The sequence below is a fragment of the Lynx rufus genome, unplaced genomic scaffold, assembly GCF_022079265.1.
Source record: "Lynx rufus isolate CCGP_SWC_20201006 ecotype Redwood Valley unplaced genomic scaffold, mLynRuf1.p SCAF_3, whole genome shotgun sequence".
NCBI lineage: Eukaryota > Metazoa > Chordata > Mammalia > Carnivora > Felidae > Lynx > Lynx rufus.
Genome location: NW_025814845.1, coordinates 69988985 through 70010557, shown reverse-complemented (window position 1 = coordinate 70010557; position 21573 = coordinate 69988985). Strand labels below are relative to the sequence as shown.

Genomic DNA, 21573 nt, shown 5'->3' with positions numbered 1-21573 from the left:
CCCCTTGATCCTGGACTTCCCAGACTCCAGAACTATGAGAAGTAAGTTTCTGCTGTTCATAAGGCACCTCATCTATGGTGTTTTGTTAGCAGACAGAGCAGACTTACTTCCACTTGCTTTAGAGTGGAACCCACTCGAACATTCTTTGAGGCCATTAGGATCTCCAATCCACTGACCCTATTGTTTGGTCATTATTCATCCTCCGCCTCATCCTTACCCAGCTTAGAGCCCATGGTCAGCACTATAATAAGTCCCTTGCAAATACTTCCTACTCTGTCACTTTCCTATTGTACTTACCTAGTAAAACTCCATCTGTGGTTAAAATCAAGTCTGGATTACTCCAAAATTGAATCCAAACAAAACCGAATCCAATCCATTCACTGGAGAAAATTGCACAACCGTGCTGACTGATTTCGCTTGAAGTCTACTACCACAAATGTCAAATGGGCACCCAACACTGTTTAGTAATTTCCCACAACATTTGCTTTCTCACTCTCTGAGACAACTACTGCACACTTTCCTTTTATTCCCAAACCTCTAACACTCCTCTTCTCTTCCACTCACTCCCAGATGAGGACCGTGCCTTGTGTGTCACTGAGGAAATTAAAGCCATCAGGCACCTTTCCATCATCACCTCCCCCCCCCCCCACCTCCACTGTTCCTTATTAGAATAAAATAAATATTTCTGTTCACACCCCTACATTCTATGTGGACAGAATCCCGCCTCTTCTCTCCTACTGAGGGACATTGCTTCTGCAATTATCCATTCTTTCTCATGCACCATCGTTTTCTCCATTTGAATGGGATCATTCTCCAAAATAATCTCTGTGCTCACCTTACTTGACCTCTCAGCAGTATGTGAAATGGATTAGCCACTTCTTTCTGGAAATACCTTCTTCTCTTGCCTTGATGACACACCCTCTCCTGGTTTTCCCCCATCTCAGAAACTGGCCCTTTTCACTTTGTCTTCTGGCACCTCCTCATTGTCAGACCTCTAAATGGAGAAGTCCCTCACGGCTGGATTCTGTCCCCTTTCTCTTCTCATTTTTATCTCTTAATAGGTAACCTTTCCTCCAGGCCTCAGCTTCAAGTACTGTCTATACTTGGACAACTACCATGTCTATATTCCAGTGCTGACATGCTCCCTGAGCTCCAGATTTGGACATCCAACCAGATCTCATCTTCAAGGACATTTCACACTGACCACATCTCACCTACCTGCCTCCATCCCATATAACTCTTCACCCTTTCCTATGTGCTCTGCCCTTCTGGCCCTCTCTCTGTCCTCACATGCTAAACAAATACTTGCCACAGGGTCTCTCTATGTGTGGTTCCCACTGGCTGGAACACTCTTTCTTTGGATCTAAGCATGGCTAAGGTATCCAATTAATGTCCCAGCCACTGAGAGGTCTTCCCTAACTGATATTTCTTTCTTTTTTTTTTTTTAAGTTTATTTATTTTTGAGACAGAGAGAGATAGAATGAACAGGGGAGGGTCAGAGAAAGAGGGAGACACAGAATCTGAAACAGGCTCCAGGCTCTGAGCAGTCAGCACAGAGCCCAACGCGGGGCTCGAACTCACAGACCGTGAGATCATGACCTGAGCCGAAGTCGGACGCTTAACCGACTGAGCCACCCAGGCGCCCCCCTAATTGACATTTCTAAAGAAGCCCACTTCATCAGTCTCCCACGACCTGCTTTGTTTGCTTCAGAGCACTTATGACTCTCTAACACAATGTTACTTATTTTGTATTTACATATTTATTGTCTGCCCTTCCCTGTAGAATCCAAATGCCATGAATGAGAGCAACCTTGCCTGTATTACTCACTTTTATCCCAAGCACCAAAACCAGAGCCTGAGACACAGCAGGCAGCTGCTGGTTGGCTGAATGGCTGTAACAGAACAGACAAGTACAACCCAACCAACCCAGCAGCACAGAAACCTTTGGCTCTGACCGTTTTCTGTCCCAGAGAATATAGTAAGAATCTGTATGGATGTCATGGTTAAAACATTCCTGATAGTTAAAAAAAAAAAGTACAAATTAGGAAAATAACTACATACAGCATACCTTAAAGATACTGAGGGTTCAGTTCAAGACTACCACAATAAAGCGAATATTGCAATAAAGTGAGTCAAATGAATTTTTTGGCTTCCCAGTGCATATAAAAATTATGTTTACACAATACTGTAGCCTATGAAGTGTGAAAAAGCATCATGTCTAAAAAAAATAATGTATATATCTTTTTTTTTTTAAGTTTATTTTGAGAGAGAGATTGCAAGCAGGGGAGGGACAGAGAGAGAGGGAGAGAAAATCCCAAGCAGGCTCTGCTTGTCAGTGCGAAGCCCAGTGCAGGGCTCGATCCCGTGAACTGTGAGATCATGACCTGAGCCCAAACCAAGAGTTGGACACTTAACCGATTGAGCCACCCCAGGCACCCCAGTTAAAAAATACTTCATTGCTAAGAACTGCTAGTCATCTTTTGAGCTCTCAGTGAGTCATAATATTTCTTCTGATGAAGGTTGTAATCTTGCCTTCATGTTGGTGGTCAGGGTTGGGGATAGCTGTGGCAATTTCCTCAAATAAGACAACACTGAAGTTTGCCATATCAATGGGTGCTTCCTTTTACGATTTCTCTGTACCACGTGATGCTGTTTGGCAGCATTTTACAGAGCTTCTTTCAAGATTGAAGTCAATCCTCTCAAACCTTGCTGCTGCTTTATCAACTCAGTTTATGTAAAAATCTAGATCCTTTGTCATCATTTCAACAATCTTCACAGCATCTTCACCAGGAGTAGATGCCATCTCAAGAAACAATTTTCTTTACTCATCCATAAAAAGCAACTTCTCATCGATTCATAGTTTTATCATGAGATTGTAGCAATTCATTCACATCTTCAGGCTCCACTTCTGATTCTAGTTCTCCTGCTGTTTCCACACTGCAGTTACTTCCTCTACTGAAGTCTTGAACCCCTCAAAGTCCCCCATGAGGGCTGGAACCAGTTTCTTCCAAACTCCTGTTAAATGTTGACATCTTAAACTCTTCCCATGAATCATGAATGTTCTTAATGGAATCTAGGACGGTGAATCTTTTCCAGAAGGTTTTCAATTGACTTCGCCCAGATCCATTAGAGGAATTACTATCAATGACAGCTGTAGCCTTTTTTTTTTTTTCTTTAAGAGAGAGGGCGCAAGTGAGCAAGGGGCAAAGAGGGAGAGACAGAAGCAGGGCTCACCCAAAGCAGGACTCAGGCTCACCTGATGCAGGGCTCGAGCTCACAAACTGTGAGATCATGACCTGAGCTGAAGTCAGACGCTTAACTGACTGAGCCACCCAGGCACCGTCAGCTGTAGCCTTATGAAGTGTATTTCTTAAATAATATGACTTGAAAGTCAAAATGACTCCTTGATTCATGGACTACAGAATGGATGTTATGTTAACAGGGATTAAAACAATCATTCTGGTTGTACATCTCCATCAGAACTCCTGGATGACCAGGTGTACTGTCTATGAGCAATAATATTTTGAAAGAAAACTTTTATTTTTTTGGCACATCTCAGTAATGGCCTTAAAATATTCTATAAACCATGTTATAAAGAGGTGCTGTCACCTAGGCTTTGTTGTTCCATTCATAGAGAACAAGCAGATTAGATAAAGCACAATTCTTAAGGGCCCTAGGATTTTCAGGATGGTAAATGAACACTGGCTTCTACTTAAAGTCAGCAGCTGCATTAGCCCCTAACAAGATAGTCAGGCTATCCTTTGAAGTTTTGAAGGTAGGCAGTGACTTCTCTCTAGCTATGAAAGTCCTACATGGCATCTTCTTCCAATGGAAAGCTGTTTCATCTGCATTGAAAACCTGTTGGTTAGTGTAGCCACCTTCATTAATCATCTTAACTAGATCTTCTGGGTAACTTGCTGCAGCACTTGCTGCTTCACCTTGCACTCTGATGTTATGGAGATGGCTTCTTTACTTGAACCTCACAAACCAAACTCTGCTAGTTTCAAACTTCTGTACTGCAGCTTCCTCACCTCTCTCATCCTTCATAAAATTGAGGAGAGTTAGGGCCTTGCCTTGGATCAGGCTTTGGTATTAAGGGAATGTTTGATCTTCTATCCAGACCACTAAAACTTTCTCCATATTAGAAGTAAGGCTGTTTCACTTTCTTATCATTTGTGTGTTCACTGATGTAGCACTTTTTATTTCCTTCAAGAACTTTTCCTTTGCATTCACAGCTTAGCTAGGTTTGATGTGGTTTTCAGCCTGTCTCAGCTTTCGATGGGTCTTCCTCACTAAGTTTATAATTTCTGGCTTCTTATTTATTTAAAATGACATGTGACTCTTCCTTTCACCAGAACATTTAGAAGCTATTGTAGGGTTATTAACTGGCCAAATTTCAATATTGTTTTGTCTCAGAGAATAAACAGGAAGGCCCAAGGAGAGGGAGAGAGACAGGGGAACAGCCAGTTGGTGAAACAGCCAGAACACACACCTTTCAGTTTGCCACCCTAGAGGGGCATGGTTCATGGCATCCCCAAACAATGTCAACAGTAACATCAAAAATCACTGATCACAGATCACCATAACATATATAGTAAAAATGGAAAAGTTTGAAATACTGCAAGAATTACCAAAATGTGACACAGAGACAAGAAGCGAGCAAATGCTGTTGGAAAAATGGTGCCCATAAACTTCTTCAATATAGCATTGCCACAAACCTTCAGTTTGTAAAAAAACGCACTAAAGCAAAGTGCCAATATAATGAGGTACATCTGTATACTTCCACCTCCATACAAGCATTTCACCCGGAAATATGATAAAATCCTCTCTGTCACCAACTGGGAGGGTACTATGGTACGGTGGGTAATGGTTTAAGCTTTGGAGCTGGATTGCCTGGATTCAGCTCTGCCACTTAGCAGTGCAACTTTGGGTGAGTCCACTTCTCTGAGACTTAGTTCTTTCCTATATAAAATGGGGAAATAATACTAATTGGAATTGACATGAGGATTAAATGTGTTGATTGACTTGGAGTATTTTGATTGGTCCTTCATGCATGAGGGCTACAATTAACACTAATCAATTAATATTAATCACTGCTCTTAATATTATCATTAATATTACTTAATAATAAACAGTGTAAAAACAATGAATTTAGATTTGGGGGTCTCATCTCTCAGGAAGCCAAATGAGGAAGTGAAAATTACAGATTTTTTAAGAAGCATTCTAACAGAGGATCTTATTATTTTAGTAAAAAATTTGAATATACACAAATGATACAATGTTTCAAATACTGGTTTGAAATCTAGAGGAAAACAATGATTTTTAAAAGAAACAGAAAGTGTAATAGATACCTTGTAAGTTGTCACAAAATTGGCATGTGTTCCAGCAAAAATGTGCTTGACTTGAACATCCACAAGTCCTAAAAGAAAGTCATAAATCCATGTTTATTGTTTTTAGAAGTAAAAAATAAATCTTTTGTTATAAACCTAAAACTACTTTGAAAAAATAGCCTTAAAAAAAAACCTGATATATTACCAAGCTAAATTTACTTATTTATTGGCAATTAGTATTCTTCTAAATGAATTTTAACAAGCACCATAAACGATTTATTTTGATCAGCCTACATGTTGCATACACACTTAGCTTAAAATTTAATTTTTCATGCACTTGCTTAATGAAACCAAGGTGATGTGCTTTAGATGTACTTTTTTTAAGATTTTATTTTTTAAAGTAATCTCTACACCAAAGGTGGGGCCTGAACTCACAACACCGAGATCAAGAGTCACATGCTCCTCTGAGCCAACCCAGCGCCCCTAGAAGAGGTTTGATTAAATATATAAAAGTATATCTTTCTGATAATTCATCAACTTGGGATCTTTTTTGTATTACCTTAATCTTCAGAAAAAAATTACTAAATACTCCAGGAATCATTACATAAGAAAAACTGCATATTGTCTTAATTAAAAGTAACAGTACTAAAAGAACCAGAGGTCTATGTACTCCTGTGAAAGGAAGATAAATAATATTTCTCCTCCAGTGGCATCAATTAAAACAAAATCATGACTTAGTGGAACCACTTTTACTCTCAGCAGAAATCAGGCAGGTAACGTCAGTGTTCTCTGTCAGAGGCTCCGGATGATTTGAGCAGCTTTTGCAACTTGGTCCGCGACCAAAAGATACCACCTGGCCTGTGGTGTAGACATACGCAAGGGTATGGTAACTGCAAGAGAGAGAATATACTGAAGACCAAGGTACTCACTTTTTGAGAAAGATGATGTCTCCTAATACAAAATAACAGGTTTATCTACTAAGTACTCAGATCCCTTATTATAATGTCAGGATGAGAGGGTACCAAATGATGTGGTTAAACAAATGGTAGGTGAATATTAACTTTTTTTTTTTGCATAGTAACGCATTTATTTTTTTTAATACATGAAATTTATTGTCAAATTGGTTTCCATACAACACCCAGTGCTCATCCCAAAAGATGCCCTCTTCAATGCCCATCACCTCCCCTCCCCTCCCTCCTACCCCCCATCAACCTTCAGTTTGTTCTCAGTTTTGAAGAGTTTCTTAAGCTTTGGCTGTCTCCCACTCTAACCTCTTTTTTCTTTTTTTCCTTCCCGTCCCCCATGGTTTCTGTTAAGTTTCTCAGCATCCACATAAGAGTGAAAACGTATGGTATCTGTCCTTCTCTGTATGGCTTATTTCACTTAACATCACACTCTCCAGTTCCATCCACGTTGCTACAAAGGGCCATATTTCATTCTTTCTCATGGCCACTCAGTACTCCATTGTGTATATAAACCACAATTTCTTTATGCATTCATCAGTTGATGGACATTTAGGCTTTTTCCACAATTTGGCTATCGTTGAGAGTGCTGCTATAAATATTGGGGTACAATGCCCCTATGCATCAGTACTCCTGTATCCCTTGGGTAAATTCCTAGCAGTGCTACTGCTGGGTCATAGGGTAGGTATATTTTTAACTTTTTGAGGAACCTCCCCACACTGTTTTCCAGAGCGGCTGCACCAGTTTGCATTCCCACCAACAATGCAAGAGGGTTCCTGTTTCTCCACATCCTCGCCAGCATCTATAGTCTCCTGATTTGTTCATTTTGGCCACTCTGACTGGCGTGAGGTGATATCTGAGTGTGGTTTTGATTTGTATTTCCCTGATGAGGAGCGACATTGAGCATCTTTTCATGTGCCTGTTGACCATCTGGATGTCTTTTTTAGAGAAGTGTCTATTCATGTTTTCTGCCCATTTCTTCACTGGATTATTTGTTTTTTGGGTGTGGAGTTTGGTGAGCTCTTTATAAATTTTGGACACTAGCCCTTTCCGATATGTCATTTGCAAATATCTTTTCCCATTCCGTTGGTTGCCTTTTAGTTTTGTTGATTGTTTCCTTTGCTGTGCAGAAGCTTTTTATCTTCATGAGGTCCCAATAGTTCATTTTGCTTTTAATTCCCTTGCCTTTGGAGATGTGTCAAGTAAGAAATTGCTGCGGCTGAGGTCAGAGAGGTCTTTTCCTGCTTTCTCCTCTAGTGTTTTGATGGTTTCCTGTCTCACATTCAGGTCCTTTATCCATTTTGAGTTTATTTTTGTGAATGGTGTAAGAAAGTGGTCTAGTTTCATTCTTCTGCATGCTGCTGTCCAGTTCTCCCAGCACCATTTGTTAAAGAGACTGTCTTTTTTCCATTGGATATTCTTTCCTGCTTTGTCAAAGATTATTTAGCCATACATTTGTGGGTCTAGTTCTGGGGTTTCTATTCTATTCCATTGGTCTATGTGTCTGTTTTTGTGTCAATACCATGCTGTCTTGATGATTACAGCTTTGTAGTAGAGCTAAAGTACAGCTAAAGTCTGGGATTGTGATGCCTCCTGCTTTGGTCTTCTTCAAAATTACTTCGGCTATTCGGGGCCTTTTGTGGTTCCATATGAATTTTAGGATTGCTTGTTCTAGCTTTGAGAAGAATGCTGGTGCAATTTTGATTGGGATTGCATTGAATGTGTAGATAGCTTTGGGTAGTATTTACATTTTAACAATATTTATTCTTCCAATCCATGAGCACGGAATGTTTTTTCATTTCCTTATATCTTCTTCAATTTCCTTCATAAGCTTTCTATAGTTTTCAGCATACAGATCTTGTACATCTTTGGTTAGATTTATTCCTAGGTATTTTATGCTTCTTGGTGCAATTGTGAATGGGATCAGTTTCTTTGTCTTTCTGTTGCTTCATTATTAGTGTATAAGAATGCAACTGATTTCTGTACATTGATTTTGTATCCTGCAACTTTGCTGAATTCATGTATCAGTTCTAGCAGACTTTTGGTGGAGTCTATCGGATTTTCCATGTATAATATCATGTCATCTGCAAAAAGTGAAAGCTTGACTTCATCTTTGCCAATTTTGAGGCCTTTCATTTCCTTTTGTTGTATGATTGCTGATGCTAGAACTTCCAACACTATGTTAAACAACAGCAGTGAAAGTGGACATCCCTGTCGTGTTCCTGATCTCAGGGAAAAAGCTCTCAGTTCTTCCTCATTGAGGATGATGTTAGATGTGGGCTTTTCATAAATGGCTTTTATGATCTTTAAGTATGTTCCTTCTATCCCGACTTTCTCGAGGGTTTTTATTAAGAAAGGTTGCTGAATTTTGTCAAATGCCTTTTCTGCATCGATTGACAGGATCATATGGTTCTTATCTTTTCTTTTATTAATGTGATGTATCATGTTGATTGATTTGCAGATGTTGAACCAGCCCTGCAGCCCAGGAATGAATCCCACTTGATCATGGCGGATAATTCTTTTTATAAGCTGTTGAATTCGATTTGCTAGTATCTTATTGAGAATTTTTGCATCCATATTCATCATGGATATTGGCCTGTAGTTCTCTTTTTTTACTGGGTCTCTGTCTGGTTTAGGAATCAAAGTAATACTGGCTTCATAGAATGAGTCTGGAAGTTTTCCTTCCCTTTCTAGTTTTTGGAATAGCTTGAGAAGGATAGGTATTATCTCTGCTTTAAACGTCTGGTAGAATTCCTCAGGGAAGCCATCTGGTCCTGGACTCTTATTTGTTGGGAGATTTTTGATAACTGATTCAATTTCTTCGCTGGTTATGGGTCTGTTCAAGATTTCTATTTCCTCCTGTTTGAGTTTTGGAAGTGTGGGTGTTTAGGAATTTGTCCATTTCTTCCAGGTTGTCCAATTTGTTGGCATATAATTTTTCATAGTATTCCCTGATAATTGCTTGTATTTCTGAGGGATTGGTTGTAATTCCATTTTCATTCATGATTTTATCTATTTGGGCCATCTCCCTTTTCTTTTTGAGAAGCCTGGCTAGAGGTTTATCAATTTTGTTTATTTTTTCAAAAAAACAACTCTTGGTTTCATTGATCTGCTCTATAGTTTTTTTAGATTCTATATTGTTTATTTCTGCTCTGTTCTTTATTATTTCCCTTCTTCTGCTAGGTTTGGGGGTGTCTTTGCTGCTCTGCTTCTATTTCCTTTAGGTGTGCTGTTAGATTTTGTATTTGGGATTTTTCTTGTTTCTTGAGATAGACCTGGACTGCAATGTATTTTCCTCTCAGGACTGCCTTCGTTGCATCCCAAAGCATTTGGATTGTTGTATTTTCCTTTTCGTTTGTTTCCATATATTTTTTAATTTCTTCTCTAATTGCCTGGTTGACCCATTCATTCTTTAGTAGGGTGTTCTTTAACCTCCATGCTTTTGGAGGTTTTCCAGACTTTTTCCTGTGGTTGATTTCAAGCTTCATAGCATTGTGGTCCGAAAGTATGCATGGTATGATCTCAATTCTTGTATACTTATGAAGGGCTGTTTTGTGACCCAGTATGTGATCTATCTTGGAGAATGTTCCATGTGCACTCGAGAAGAAAGTATATTCTGTTGCTTTGGGATGCAGAGTTCTAAATATATCTGTCAAGTCCATCTGATCCAATGTCTCATTCAGGGCTTTTGTTTCTTTATTGACCATGTGTCTAGATGATTTATCCATTGTTGTAAGTGGGGTATTAAAGTCCCCTGCAGTTACCACATTCTTGTCAATAAGGTTGCTTATGTTTGTAATTGTTTTATATATTTGGGGGCTCCCGTATTCGATGCACAGACATTTATAATTGTTAGTTCTTCTTGATGGATAGACCCTGCAATTATTATATAATGCCCTTCTTTATCTCTTGTTACAGCCTTTAATTTAAAGTCTAGTGTGTCTGATATAAGTATGGCTACTCCAGCTTTCTTTTGACTTCGAATAGCATGATAAATAGTTCTCCATCCTCTCACTTTCAATCTGAAGGTGTCCTCAGGTCTAAAATGAGTCTCTTGTAGACAGCAAATAGATGGGTCTTGTTTTTTTTATCCATTCTGATACCCTATGTCTTTTGGTTGGTGCATTTAGTCCATTTACATTCAGTGTTATTATAGAAAGATATGGGTTTGAGTCATTGTGATGTCTGTAGGTTTCATGCTTGTAGTGATGTCTCTGGTACTTTGTCTCACAGGATCCCCTTTAGGATCTCTTGTAGTGCTGGTTTAGTGGTGACGAATTCCTTCAGTTTTTGTTTGTTTGTGAAGACGTTTATCTCTCCTTCTATTCTAAATGACAGATTTGCTGGGTAGAGGATTCTCGGCTGCATATTTTTTCTGTTCATCACATTGAAGATTTCCTGCCATTCCTTTCTGGCCTGCCAAGTTTCAGTAGAGAGATCCATCACTAGTCTTATCGATCTCCCTTTATATGTTAGAGCACGTTTAAACCTAGCTGCTTTCAGAATTTTCTTTTTATCCTTGTATTTTGCCAGTTTCACTATGATATGTCATGCAGAAGATCAATTCAAGTTACGTCTGAAGGGAGTTCTCTGTGCCTCTTGGATTTCAATGCCTTTTTCCTTCCCCAGATCCGGGAAGTTCTCAGCTATTATTTCTTCAAGTACACTTTTAGCACCTTTCCCTCTCTCTTCCTTCTCTGGAATACCAATTATACGTAGATTATTTCTCTTTAGTGCATCACTTAGTTCTCTAATTTTCCCCTCAGACTCCTGGATTTTTTTATCTCTCTTCTTCTCAGCTTCCTCTTTTTCCATAATTTTGTCTTCTAGTTCACCTATTCTCTCATCTGCCTCTTCAATCCGAGCTGTGGTCATCTCCATTTTATTTTGCAGCTCATTAATAGCATTTTTTAGCTCCTCCTGGCTGTTCCTTAGTCCCTTGATCTCTGTAGCAATAGATTCTCTGCTGTCCTTTATACTGTTTTCAAGCCCAGCGATTAATTTTATGACTATTATTCTAAATTCACTTACTGTTATATTGTTTAAATCATTTTTGATCAGTTTGTTAGCTGTCATTATTTTCTGGATGTTTTTCTGAGGGGAATTCTTCCGTTTCATCATCTTGGATAGTACCTGGAGTGGTGGGGAACTGCAGGGCACTTCCCGTGTGCTGTCTGGAATAACTTGCTTTGGTGGGCGGGGCCGCAGTCAGACCTGATGTCTGCCCCCAGCCCACCGCTGGGACCACAGACTGGTGTGTACCTTCTCTTCCCCTCTCCTAGGGGCAGGATTCACTGTGGGGTGTCATGGCCCGTCTGGGCTACTTGCACACTGCCAGGCTTGTGGTGCTGGGGATCTGGCATATTAGCTGGGGTGGATCCGCAAGGTGCACAGGGGCGGGAGAGGCAGGCTCAGCTCTCTTTTCCTTCGGAGATCTGCTTCGGGAGGGGCCCTGTGGCACCGGGAGGGAGTCAGACCCGCCTCCGGAGGGATGGGTCCGATGGATCCGCAGAAGCACAGCGTTGGGTGTTTGCGCGGTGCAAGCAAGTTCCCTGACAGGAACTCGTTCCCTTTGTGGTTTCGGCTAGGGGATGGGCAACGGAGATGGCGCTGGCGAGCACCTTTGTTCCCCGCCAAGCTGTGCTCTGTTGTCCGGGCTCAACAACTCTCCTTCCCGTTGTCCTCCAGCCCTCCCGCTCACCGAGAAGATCTGTTAACTTATAACCCTCCAGATGTTAAGTCCCGCTTGCTGTCAGAACACACTCCGGCCGGCCCCTCCGCTTTTGCCAGCCAGACTCGGGGCCTCTGCTTGGCAGGCAGGCTGCGCCTCTGCCCCAGCTCCCTGCCGCCTGTCTGGGTTGTGTGTACGGCCTCTCTGCCCTTCCTACCCTCTTCCATAGGCCTCTTGTCTACCATTTGTTTTATTATTTTTTTTAATGTTTATTTACTTTTAAGAGAGAGAAAGATAGAGTGTGAGTTGAGGAGGGGGAGATCGAGAGGGAGACATAGAATCCAAAGCAGGCTCCAGGCCCTGAGCTGTCAAGCACAGAGCTTGATGTGGGGGTTGAACACATGGACCGAGAGATCATGACTTGAGCCAGTCAGATGCTTAACTGAGCCACCCAGGTTCTCCTTCATTTGTGTTTTAAATGTAAGCTTTGTAGGGCTCCTGGGTGGCTCAGTCGGTTGAGCCTCCGACTTCAGCTCAGGCCATGAGCTGATCTGTGAGTGCAAGCCCCACATCGGGCTCTGTGCTGACAGATCAGAGCTTGGAGCCTGCTTCAGATTCTGTGTCTCCCTCTCTCTCTCTGCCCCTCCCCTGTTCATGCTCTGTCTCTCTGTCTCAAAAATAAATAAAAACGTTAAAAAAAATTTTTTTTAAATAAATGTAAGCTTTGTTATTTATAAATTGGGTAGATAATATTCAGTGTCCTCATAATTAGGTTATGCAAAACTCTGAATGCATATGTAAATATGTATTATCTTCTATTTGTGTGAGAATACTTTAATTTTGCTTTATCAACTCAAGTAGGCAAGTACCACTGTTTTTATTTTAAACCCTCTTGCCAACCTTCAGCACCTAATAAGGTGGTCTATACACAGTAGACTTCCAATAAATTCTTATTAAATAAATGAAATGTCTGGAATAAAGAAGAAAAAATAGAAAACTTAAACTATATTTAAAAGAAGTAAATTTTCAGAAAGGAAAATGATCTAGAAAAATAGTAGTTACATATTTTGTGTTTTAAGTTTTGAAACATTGCTGAGGAGTCATTTCTAAATCATAAAATATAACACATTCTACTCACACTAAAAACAAACAAACAAAAAACTAGCCTATTACCTTCCGCAGTCTATCTGTGAAACTAGGCCTTCAATTCCTTCCATGAGTTGTGGACCTGTCTTCTCAGCAGTGGGGCTGTGTCCCAGCTGTCCATAGCTATTGTCTCCAAATGTGAACACTTTCCCATTCTGTTTAAAAAAGAAGGAATAGAAGGAATCAAACTAATTTCATATTTAAAAAAGTAACTAGAAACTTAAAGATAAGTATCATCAGAGAATTATATGAGAGTACTATATGAAGGGTCTTATATTTATTATTTCTAAGAGTGTATGTAAGTTAACTCATTAAACATGAAAAACCGTTGGCTTTCATTGTAGAATCAATGGATGGCTCAAGAATAACACATTTAAATAGAGGTTTGCTTTATTTATTTGAACATTTCTCTGAAAATAATCTTTTCTCAAAAGATGATTTTTTTAAAGTGTATTTATTTTTTTTAGTAATCTCTACACCCAACCTTGGGGTCGAACTCACAACCCCACTATCAAGAGTTGTATGCTCTTCTGACTGAGCCAGCCAGGGGCCCCTCAAAAAATGATTTTTTTTAAAGTTTTGTTTATTTATTTTGAGAAAGAGAGAGAGAAAATGAGTGTGAGTCGGGGACGGGCAGAGAGACAGATGGGGAGAGAGAGAATCCCAAGCAGGCTCCGTGCTATCAGCGTGGAGCCTGACACAGGGCTCTATCCCACAAACTAAGAGATGGGGACCTGAGCTGAAACCAAGAGTCTGGAGGCTCAACCAACTGAGCCACACAAGTGCAACCAAAGATGACTCTTGATTAAAACAACTCTAGCTTTCTCCTGTCCACTAAGAATAATATAATCCAAACACGCTTTTAAACAAATAATACCGGGGCACCTGGGTGGCTCAGTTGGTTAAGCGTCTGACTTCGGCTCAGGTCGTGATCCCATGGTTTGTGAGTTAGAGCCCCACATCGGGGTCTCTGCTGTCAGCACAGAGCCTGCTTCAGATCCCCTGTCCCCGTCTCTCTCTGCTCCTCCCTCGCTCACGCTCTCCCTCTCTCTCTCAAAAATAAACATTAAAAAAGTTAAAACAGGGAGCCTGGGTGGCTCAGTTGGTTGAGCGTCTGACTTTGGCTCAGGTCATGATCTCGCGGTCTGTGGGTTCGAGCCCTGCGTCGGGCTCTGTGTTGACAGCTCAGAGCCTGGAGCCTGTTTCAGATTCTGTGTCTCCCTCTTTCTCTGACCCTCCCCTGTTCATGCTCTCTCTCTCTCTCTCTGTCTCAAAAATAAATAAATGTTAAAAAAATTTTTTTTAAAGTTAAAACAAGTAATACAAATTATTTTAGATATTTAGTTTTTAAATAATCATTTCAACCACACAAATAGTTTTCAAGTCTATTCCTTATGGCTATGGAGAGAATCCACCCCCTTGGAATATACTATTTGGCCAGTATAACAAGAGGAAGCAAACATTTACAAAGCAGGCTCATAATTTTGCCAAGCAAGAAATGGAACAAAGTAGGTTCTAGTCTATAATTTGGGTTATTGAAATCTGTAAAAATTACTTCATCTCTTCTATAATAATTTTCACCTGTAGAACTACATTATGAATGAATCATTCCTAAAAGGATTCTCTCCTATATTAATCTAACTCAGCAGGTATCTAAAAATATTTCCTAAAGCTGAAGTTAGCTTTTGTTAGAGGATCTTGAAACTTTCATGGTTTATATTTGGCTAATTTCTCCTTTTTAGATATTTGTACATTGAATAGATATAGTTGAGATACTGATACGCATATGGCTTTTAACAGCCAATACCTATACCTTGTGGTAACATTTCTCATTTGCGAAAAATAGCAAAACATTTTAGATTACCTGGGTAAGCACTGCAGTGTGCTCATGACCACAGCTGATATAAACCACACCGAGAGTTTTCAGCGCACCAACTGAACGAGGCTTGTAGCTTTGCACTGTTGAAAGAAAGTACAATGTCTAGAGTATAAGAACCAACCTCAGAATCCATGAGTTTTTACATCTTTTAATATTTTTATCATCTTGTAATTAGTTAACATAATTTTTAAAATGAACACTCAGAAGTATTATAAAATAGAGGGAAAGCCCTGCTTTGGAAAAGAAAGAAAGGCAGTCCTTTAGCATTTATTTCTGGAAACTTTGGTCTTCTATAACACCTAACACTATTCTCCTACAAAGCTAAGTTTTAAGACCTTTATTACCAGTAATATTGCCATTATGTTACTATTCATTTCTGTCACATGGTAGGTGTTCTGCAAATATGCAATAATAATTGAGAAAATAAGACTTATTTCATGTTGGCAGAGTTAAATGAGACGAGATGTAAGTACTGGTACTTAACAGGCACCAAATACGTTAGCTGAATGTAAAGAACTGAACAGAGGAGGATCAGGGTTCATGGGGAAGACTTCATAGTGAGTTTAAGGGTTGCCAGGAACTGTTTTTTTCTCCAGCTAGCATCTTCTAATCCAGTGGTTCTCAAACTTGACTGCACATTGGAATAACCTGTAGAATCTTTAACAATGACCGATGCCTGGTTTCCATCCTCAGACATTCTGATTTACTTGGTATAGGGTCTAACTTGGGCACTGCAACTTGTTTGGAGGGGGTGGGCACTGGGATTTTTCAATGCTCTTGCAGTAGAAAAAATAAGGGACTTCGGAAGATATCCGTGTCCTTTCCCCAGAGGCTGTGAATATGTTAGGTTACACTGCAAAGAGGAGTTAAGGAAGCAGATGGAATTAAAGTTGCTAAACTGTTGACCTTAAAATAGGGAGGTTAGCCTGGATTATCTGTGTGGGCCCAATGTACTTACAAATTCCTCCTTTGACTGAGGAAGAGGGAGGTAGAAGAGTCACTGTCAGAGTGACTTGAGGAAGACTTAACCAGCCATTGCTGGCTTTGAAGAAGGGGGCTATGAGTCAAGGAATGTAAATGGACTCTAGAGGGGGAAGAAAGCAAGAAAATAATGCAACGTCCATCCCCACCCCACACCTGGTTGCCCCAAAGCTGCTGACACTTTTTTTTTTAGCCCACTGAGACCTGCATAAGACTTCTGGCTACCAGAACTATAAGATAAGAAATCTATGTTGTTTCAAGCCACAAGTTTCTGGTAATATATTACAGTGGCAATCAAACATTAAGATGGCACCCCAGGTGATTCTAATATATTCCAGAGCCTGGGAATCACTGCTCTAATCATTGAGAGCACCCTTTGCAGAGCTGGTCTTCCAACTGCAAAGAAAGAATGATTTACTGCAAGAACAAGATTATCTTGTTACCTGGGACCTTACTCCCGAAGAAGGCCAGCTGCCCTGCATTGTTGCTTCCCCAGCCAAATGAAGTCCCAGAGAGAGACAGGGCAAAGCTGTGGGCCCCGCCTGCAGCCACCTGAGCCAGGGGGATGCCATCCAGGGACCTCACCCTCTGTGGGCTGGCTTGGGAGGGGAGCTCCTTCCCCAGGCCCAGCTGCCCATGGCTGTTACTTCCCCATGAAAACACTTGGCCATCTACAAAAATAAAGAAGAGAAATTCAAAATTGTAAAAATATTGGAATATCAAATTCGAGTAAAAACTACCACCCTAATTCTAAAGATCTTTAATACTTAAAATAGGGACAAAAGAGGTTAGAGTATTCTGACTAAAGGCAAGGAGGATGGTCAAGAACACCTTCAAAAGTCCCTTCCAACAACATGCACTCCTCTTCTCCCTCCCAGTCAAGGGCAACTGTGTTCTTTCAGCTGCTCAGACTAGAAATCTTGAGAATCATGCTCATCTCCTTTCTTTCTTTTATACCCTTCTACCTAGCAAATCCTAAAGTCTCTATCTTTAAAATGTATTTGGAATCTGACCACTTCTCACCTCCCCACTGTTACCACCTTAGCCACCAAGCCACCATCACTTTTCTCCTGGAAGATTACAACAGCACCTCACTGGGCTCCCAGAGTCCATGTTTGTCTGTTCTCCAAAGGGTAGCCAGAGTGGTCTTTTAAAAAAATAAGTCAGACTGAACCCTTTAGGGATTTTCTGTCTCACTCAATAAAAAGCCAATTCTCACCACAGCTCACAAGCGCCAGGTCACCAGGATTCCCCATGACACATCTCAGACTTCATCTCCCCCTTGCTCATAACTTTCCAGAGCCCCTGCTGTTCCCTGTTGAGTATGCCACAACCTCATGGCCTTTACATCTGGATCATTCCTTTGGATCATGGCCTTAGCATCTTGTCTCCCTCCTCCCCTTCTTTTGGTGTCTGCTCACCTTGTAAGAAATAGCTTCCATGACATCCTTTATAAAAGAGAAAGACCCCTTTCCTCCACTTGAGTACTTGCTCCCATTCCCTTACCTGGCCTCATTTGTTTCCCCCACACCCTTATCTCTGTTATATGACATAATTATTTGTCTATGTGTTTAAGGCTCACTTCCCCTACATACCCCCATAATATAAACTCCATGAAAGCACAGTCTTAGTTCACTGCTATATCTTCTTTGCTGGAAACATTATAGGCACTTAACAAATATTTGTGGAATGACTGGATGGGAGAAAACAACCAACAACATTTTATGTTGAATTTGACCACAGGTGGATAATTTACATGAGGTCAAAAGTCAAGATCTTCTAATGTTTCATTGTCTACCCAGGAAACTGCCAACGTGTCTCAGATGTTTATGTTATTACATATAATTTTTCTTTTTTAAACTCTTATAAAGCTAGTTCTACCACTGAAAAGTATTTCTGAGGGCACAATGCAGAATGTCAAACCCACATTAAGGTCTATGAGAACTCACAGTTCACCATAGCAAATGTACTGGGTACCCGGGCTTCAAACAACCTTCACAATCCAGACCAATGTAAAGACAAATCAATACACTGAGGAAGTAATTCAAACTATTTCAATAATTAAGAAGAAGAAAAGTATGGAAGGAAAAGAGACTAATATTTATTGTACCCCTACTATCTGCTTTGGACTGTGCAGGATATATTGTATGTCTTGTTTCACTGAATCTTCTAAACAGCCTGTAAGGTAGACATCAGTCCTCCTACAGATGAGAAAATCGAGAGTCAAGTTAAATAACTTGCCCTAGATCAAATAGCTGGAAATGGCAGGAAGGAATTATACAATAGCCACAGGATTATAGTACGGTGTCATGGCCTGTGTGGTCCAGTGGTTAAGCACTTAGGATTGGGATGTAAACAAGTAGTGGTTCAAATCTCACTGTTAGTGTGTGACCTTAGGCAAATTGCTGAAAGTCTGAGTCCAAATTTCTTCATTTCTAAAATGAGAATACAAATAATGCCCAGGTTCGGTGTTTGTTAAGTGATTGAATGAGATTATACATGTAAAGCATTTCACAAAATAGCTGGTGCGACAGAAGGCAACCAGGAAATAAACGTTGGCTGTTCATAGCTCTTGTGGCACAGCTGCAATTATGCATATCACCTGAGGGACATACAAATGTTAAATGTCTCTTGAAGGCAATCAGAATATGCCACCCCAAAATATGTCATTTTGGCATAAGGGTTATCTTGAGCTGAAGGCAATTGAGAATCAATCTATGCAGGAAAAGTTCTCTGCCCCTCCTCTTATCCACCCAAAAGCAATGTATATATTTCCCTTTGTGAAGGTGTCCTTTCCTGCACCAGGGATGGGGCAGTGACTCATCACCAGTGATGGAAATTCTGCATCAACATGAGTCTTCACAAATAACCCTTAATAAAATAACTCTTATCTTCCATTATTTCCACATATTTTCAAGTCACTTCCCTACAATTGATCATCCTGCAAAGCCCAAATCTTTCCTTTGTTAAAATGGTATATAAGTCCCCAAGTCTAATGACTTCTTGAGTTTCACTTCTTTTTTGTGAACTTCTATGCACGAAAATATTAATAAAACTCGTGCCTTTTGTCTTGTTAATCTGTCTTTTATCACATAAATTTGCAGGCTACCAGGTGCTAAACTTAAGAGGATGGAAGAAAAGTTTTTCCCCTGCAACACTCTCCATTGAAAGATTTTGAATGATGATGGACAAAGGATGGGGGATGTTAGTAGAAAAAATATAGTCATGATTTTGATACCTTGACTTTTCTTTCTTTTCTTTTTAGGTAGGTAAAATCCAGCACAGAGCCCAGCGTGGGGCTTGAGCTCACAACCCTGAGATCAAGACCTGTGCTGAGGTCAAGAGTCAGATGCTTAACTGACTGAGCCACCCAGCCACCACATTGACATTTTGACTTTTCTTTCTTTGATCTAAGTCAAAAAAACAAATAGGCCTTAGTGTATTTGAGTCTGCCGGTGTATACAGCCATTCAGCACAAAGGGCAAAGTTCTGGAAATAAAACCACTACTAAATTCTGAGAGAGTCAGATCAGGTCATGAGAACAGAGATGACCCTTTATAGCATCGATATGAATGAGTCACTACTTAGAGTATAATAAGAACAAAGACAATTGAAAAAACAATGAAGAACAATAGAACTTATGAAATCTAAAAAGTTAAAAACTTCTAAATGCATTAAAATTAGTTCCACTGCATTAAAAATCAACAGGTATCATTCATATTAAAGACAAATTACTTTGTAATGATACTTAGAAGATCCAAAAAGCCATTTTTACCTTCTGATAATGCCAGAGAGTGGTAGTTTCCACAGGAAACTTGTATAATTTTTATACCAGTCAGAGTTTTTATCTTCCTGTAGTAAAAATGATACAAAAATCTATTAATCCTTCTTTAGAGTGGCTCACCAAGTGAACTACAGATATGCAAAATAATCCCAGGTAATACATTTGGTTTAGAGAAATAGCTTTCTTTTCTTTTTTTATGAGTTGGGCTACTTTAATGTTTTTTACAATAGAATAGTTCTCTTGATGACTGCAGATATATAAGGCTGTTTGGTAATAATCAGAAACACCATAGTAATGGTGGTTTTCCTGATTGGTGTATAATCTTTAGAAATTATAAAGAATTACTTGCTTAAAACTGCTGTCAAACCAACATTCAACATTCATGCGTTCATTGTTTTCAGGATTGTTGGCAACCTGGGCATATTTTCCCTAGAAATAATTTATTTTCTTATATTTCTGTAGTACCTTTAAGCCAAAGCCCTCTAAGTGTTTTTAACATGATATCAACAAGCATAAAGGTACAGAGCAGAATCTAAACAGTTATAATACACAAGTGATTTTTATTGGACTTTTAATGCAGTATATAATGTACTAACTTTTATTCTATATTTATTGCCTTAAAAGAAAAATAAATTTCTTCATGCACATATGACACAGGGCTTTAAAATTTATAGAACACTGTTATTTACATTACCTGATTTAAGCCCTATTTGATAAATAAATCACTAGGTTGAATCCTATTACATTGCCATTTTTGTGGATCAAAAAGGTAACTACCAGCAATTTCATATGGTTGCATCTAGTAGTGGTCAGAGTTCTAGTTTGCTCTAGGGAATCATGTTACAGGTATCACGTTGTAGAACTAGACTCAAACCTTCGTCTTTTCATTCAAAGTTCAATGCTTGTTCTCCAAAGCCACAGCACTCATACAATTCAAAACCAGAAGAGGTAACAAAAAGGAACCTCCTGGTATTAAAAATCATGCTTTTTAAAATTCTTACACATGTAACTCATGAATGTACAATTCAGACTGCTTGTCATATCATTTGTCCTAGGAAGCTGTTTATGAGGATATGATTCCTCCCCCTTATCCCATCATCTTACTACTTTTCCATAAGTAAAAGTTTCCTCTTCTGGTTTGGATCCAGTGATAGGGGGCATGCAAATTAACTGACAACTGACAATAACTGAAAGGAGAAAAGACAAAATTTATTTATATGTACAGATGGGAGCTGCCAGTAATGGAAAATTTGTGGAATCCCCATATATATATATATACATATATATACATATATATATATCAGTATAGCAAAAGGGAGGTTTTCAGGGCTTCAGTAGGAGAGTATGGAAGGTTTCATAGGGTTTTTTTGTGTTTTTTGGGCAGTCTGTCTTCACAGCATCTGAATTCATAAGAAACTCCCTCCAAGCTGTGAATGGCAGCTGTTTTTTTCAAGGAGTCTTTGCTTTAGTCAGAAGGGAATTTCCAATAAGATTTCTTTCTGCATCTTCTGTTCAATGTTTTTACTTTAAAGTAATCTTTATATTTTATTTTTATTTATAGGTTATGTTTATTTTATATTTATTTATTTACCAAGTGGGTCCCCTCGGTTATTTCCAATATATGAGATTAAGATCAAGGAATCACATGTTCTCATTTTACCCTGACCTTCTTCATAGGACTCTAATTAAATAATAATTGGGGTTAGGAGTTTTTTCTCTCACTACACTATAATCTTTGAGGTTAGGGAGTTTGTCATAGTATCTTTGTACCCTGACATCTTGCATGGTGCCTAGCACATGAAACTCAAAAATACTGAATG

At 39.5% G+C, this 21573-nt stretch overlaps 1 protein-coding gene across 1 annotated transcript in view; it reads right to left on the bottom strand.

The window, feature by feature from the left end:
• HERC6 (HECT and RLD domain containing E3 ubiquitin protein ligase family member 6) overlaps positions 1 to 21573 on the bottom strand; it is a 60004-nt gene that overhangs the window by 35205 nt on the left and 3226 nt on the right. The window contains 6 exon segments of the mRNA XM_047091592.1: positions 5352 to 5419; positions 6084 to 6220; positions 13137 to 13264; positions 14974 to 15068; positions 16413 to 16640; positions 19745 to 19821. Of these exon segments, the coding sequence (XP_046947548.1) occupies positions 5352 to 5419; positions 6084 to 6220; positions 13137 to 13264; positions 14974 to 15068; positions 16413 to 16640; positions 19745 to 19821 (733 nt within the window).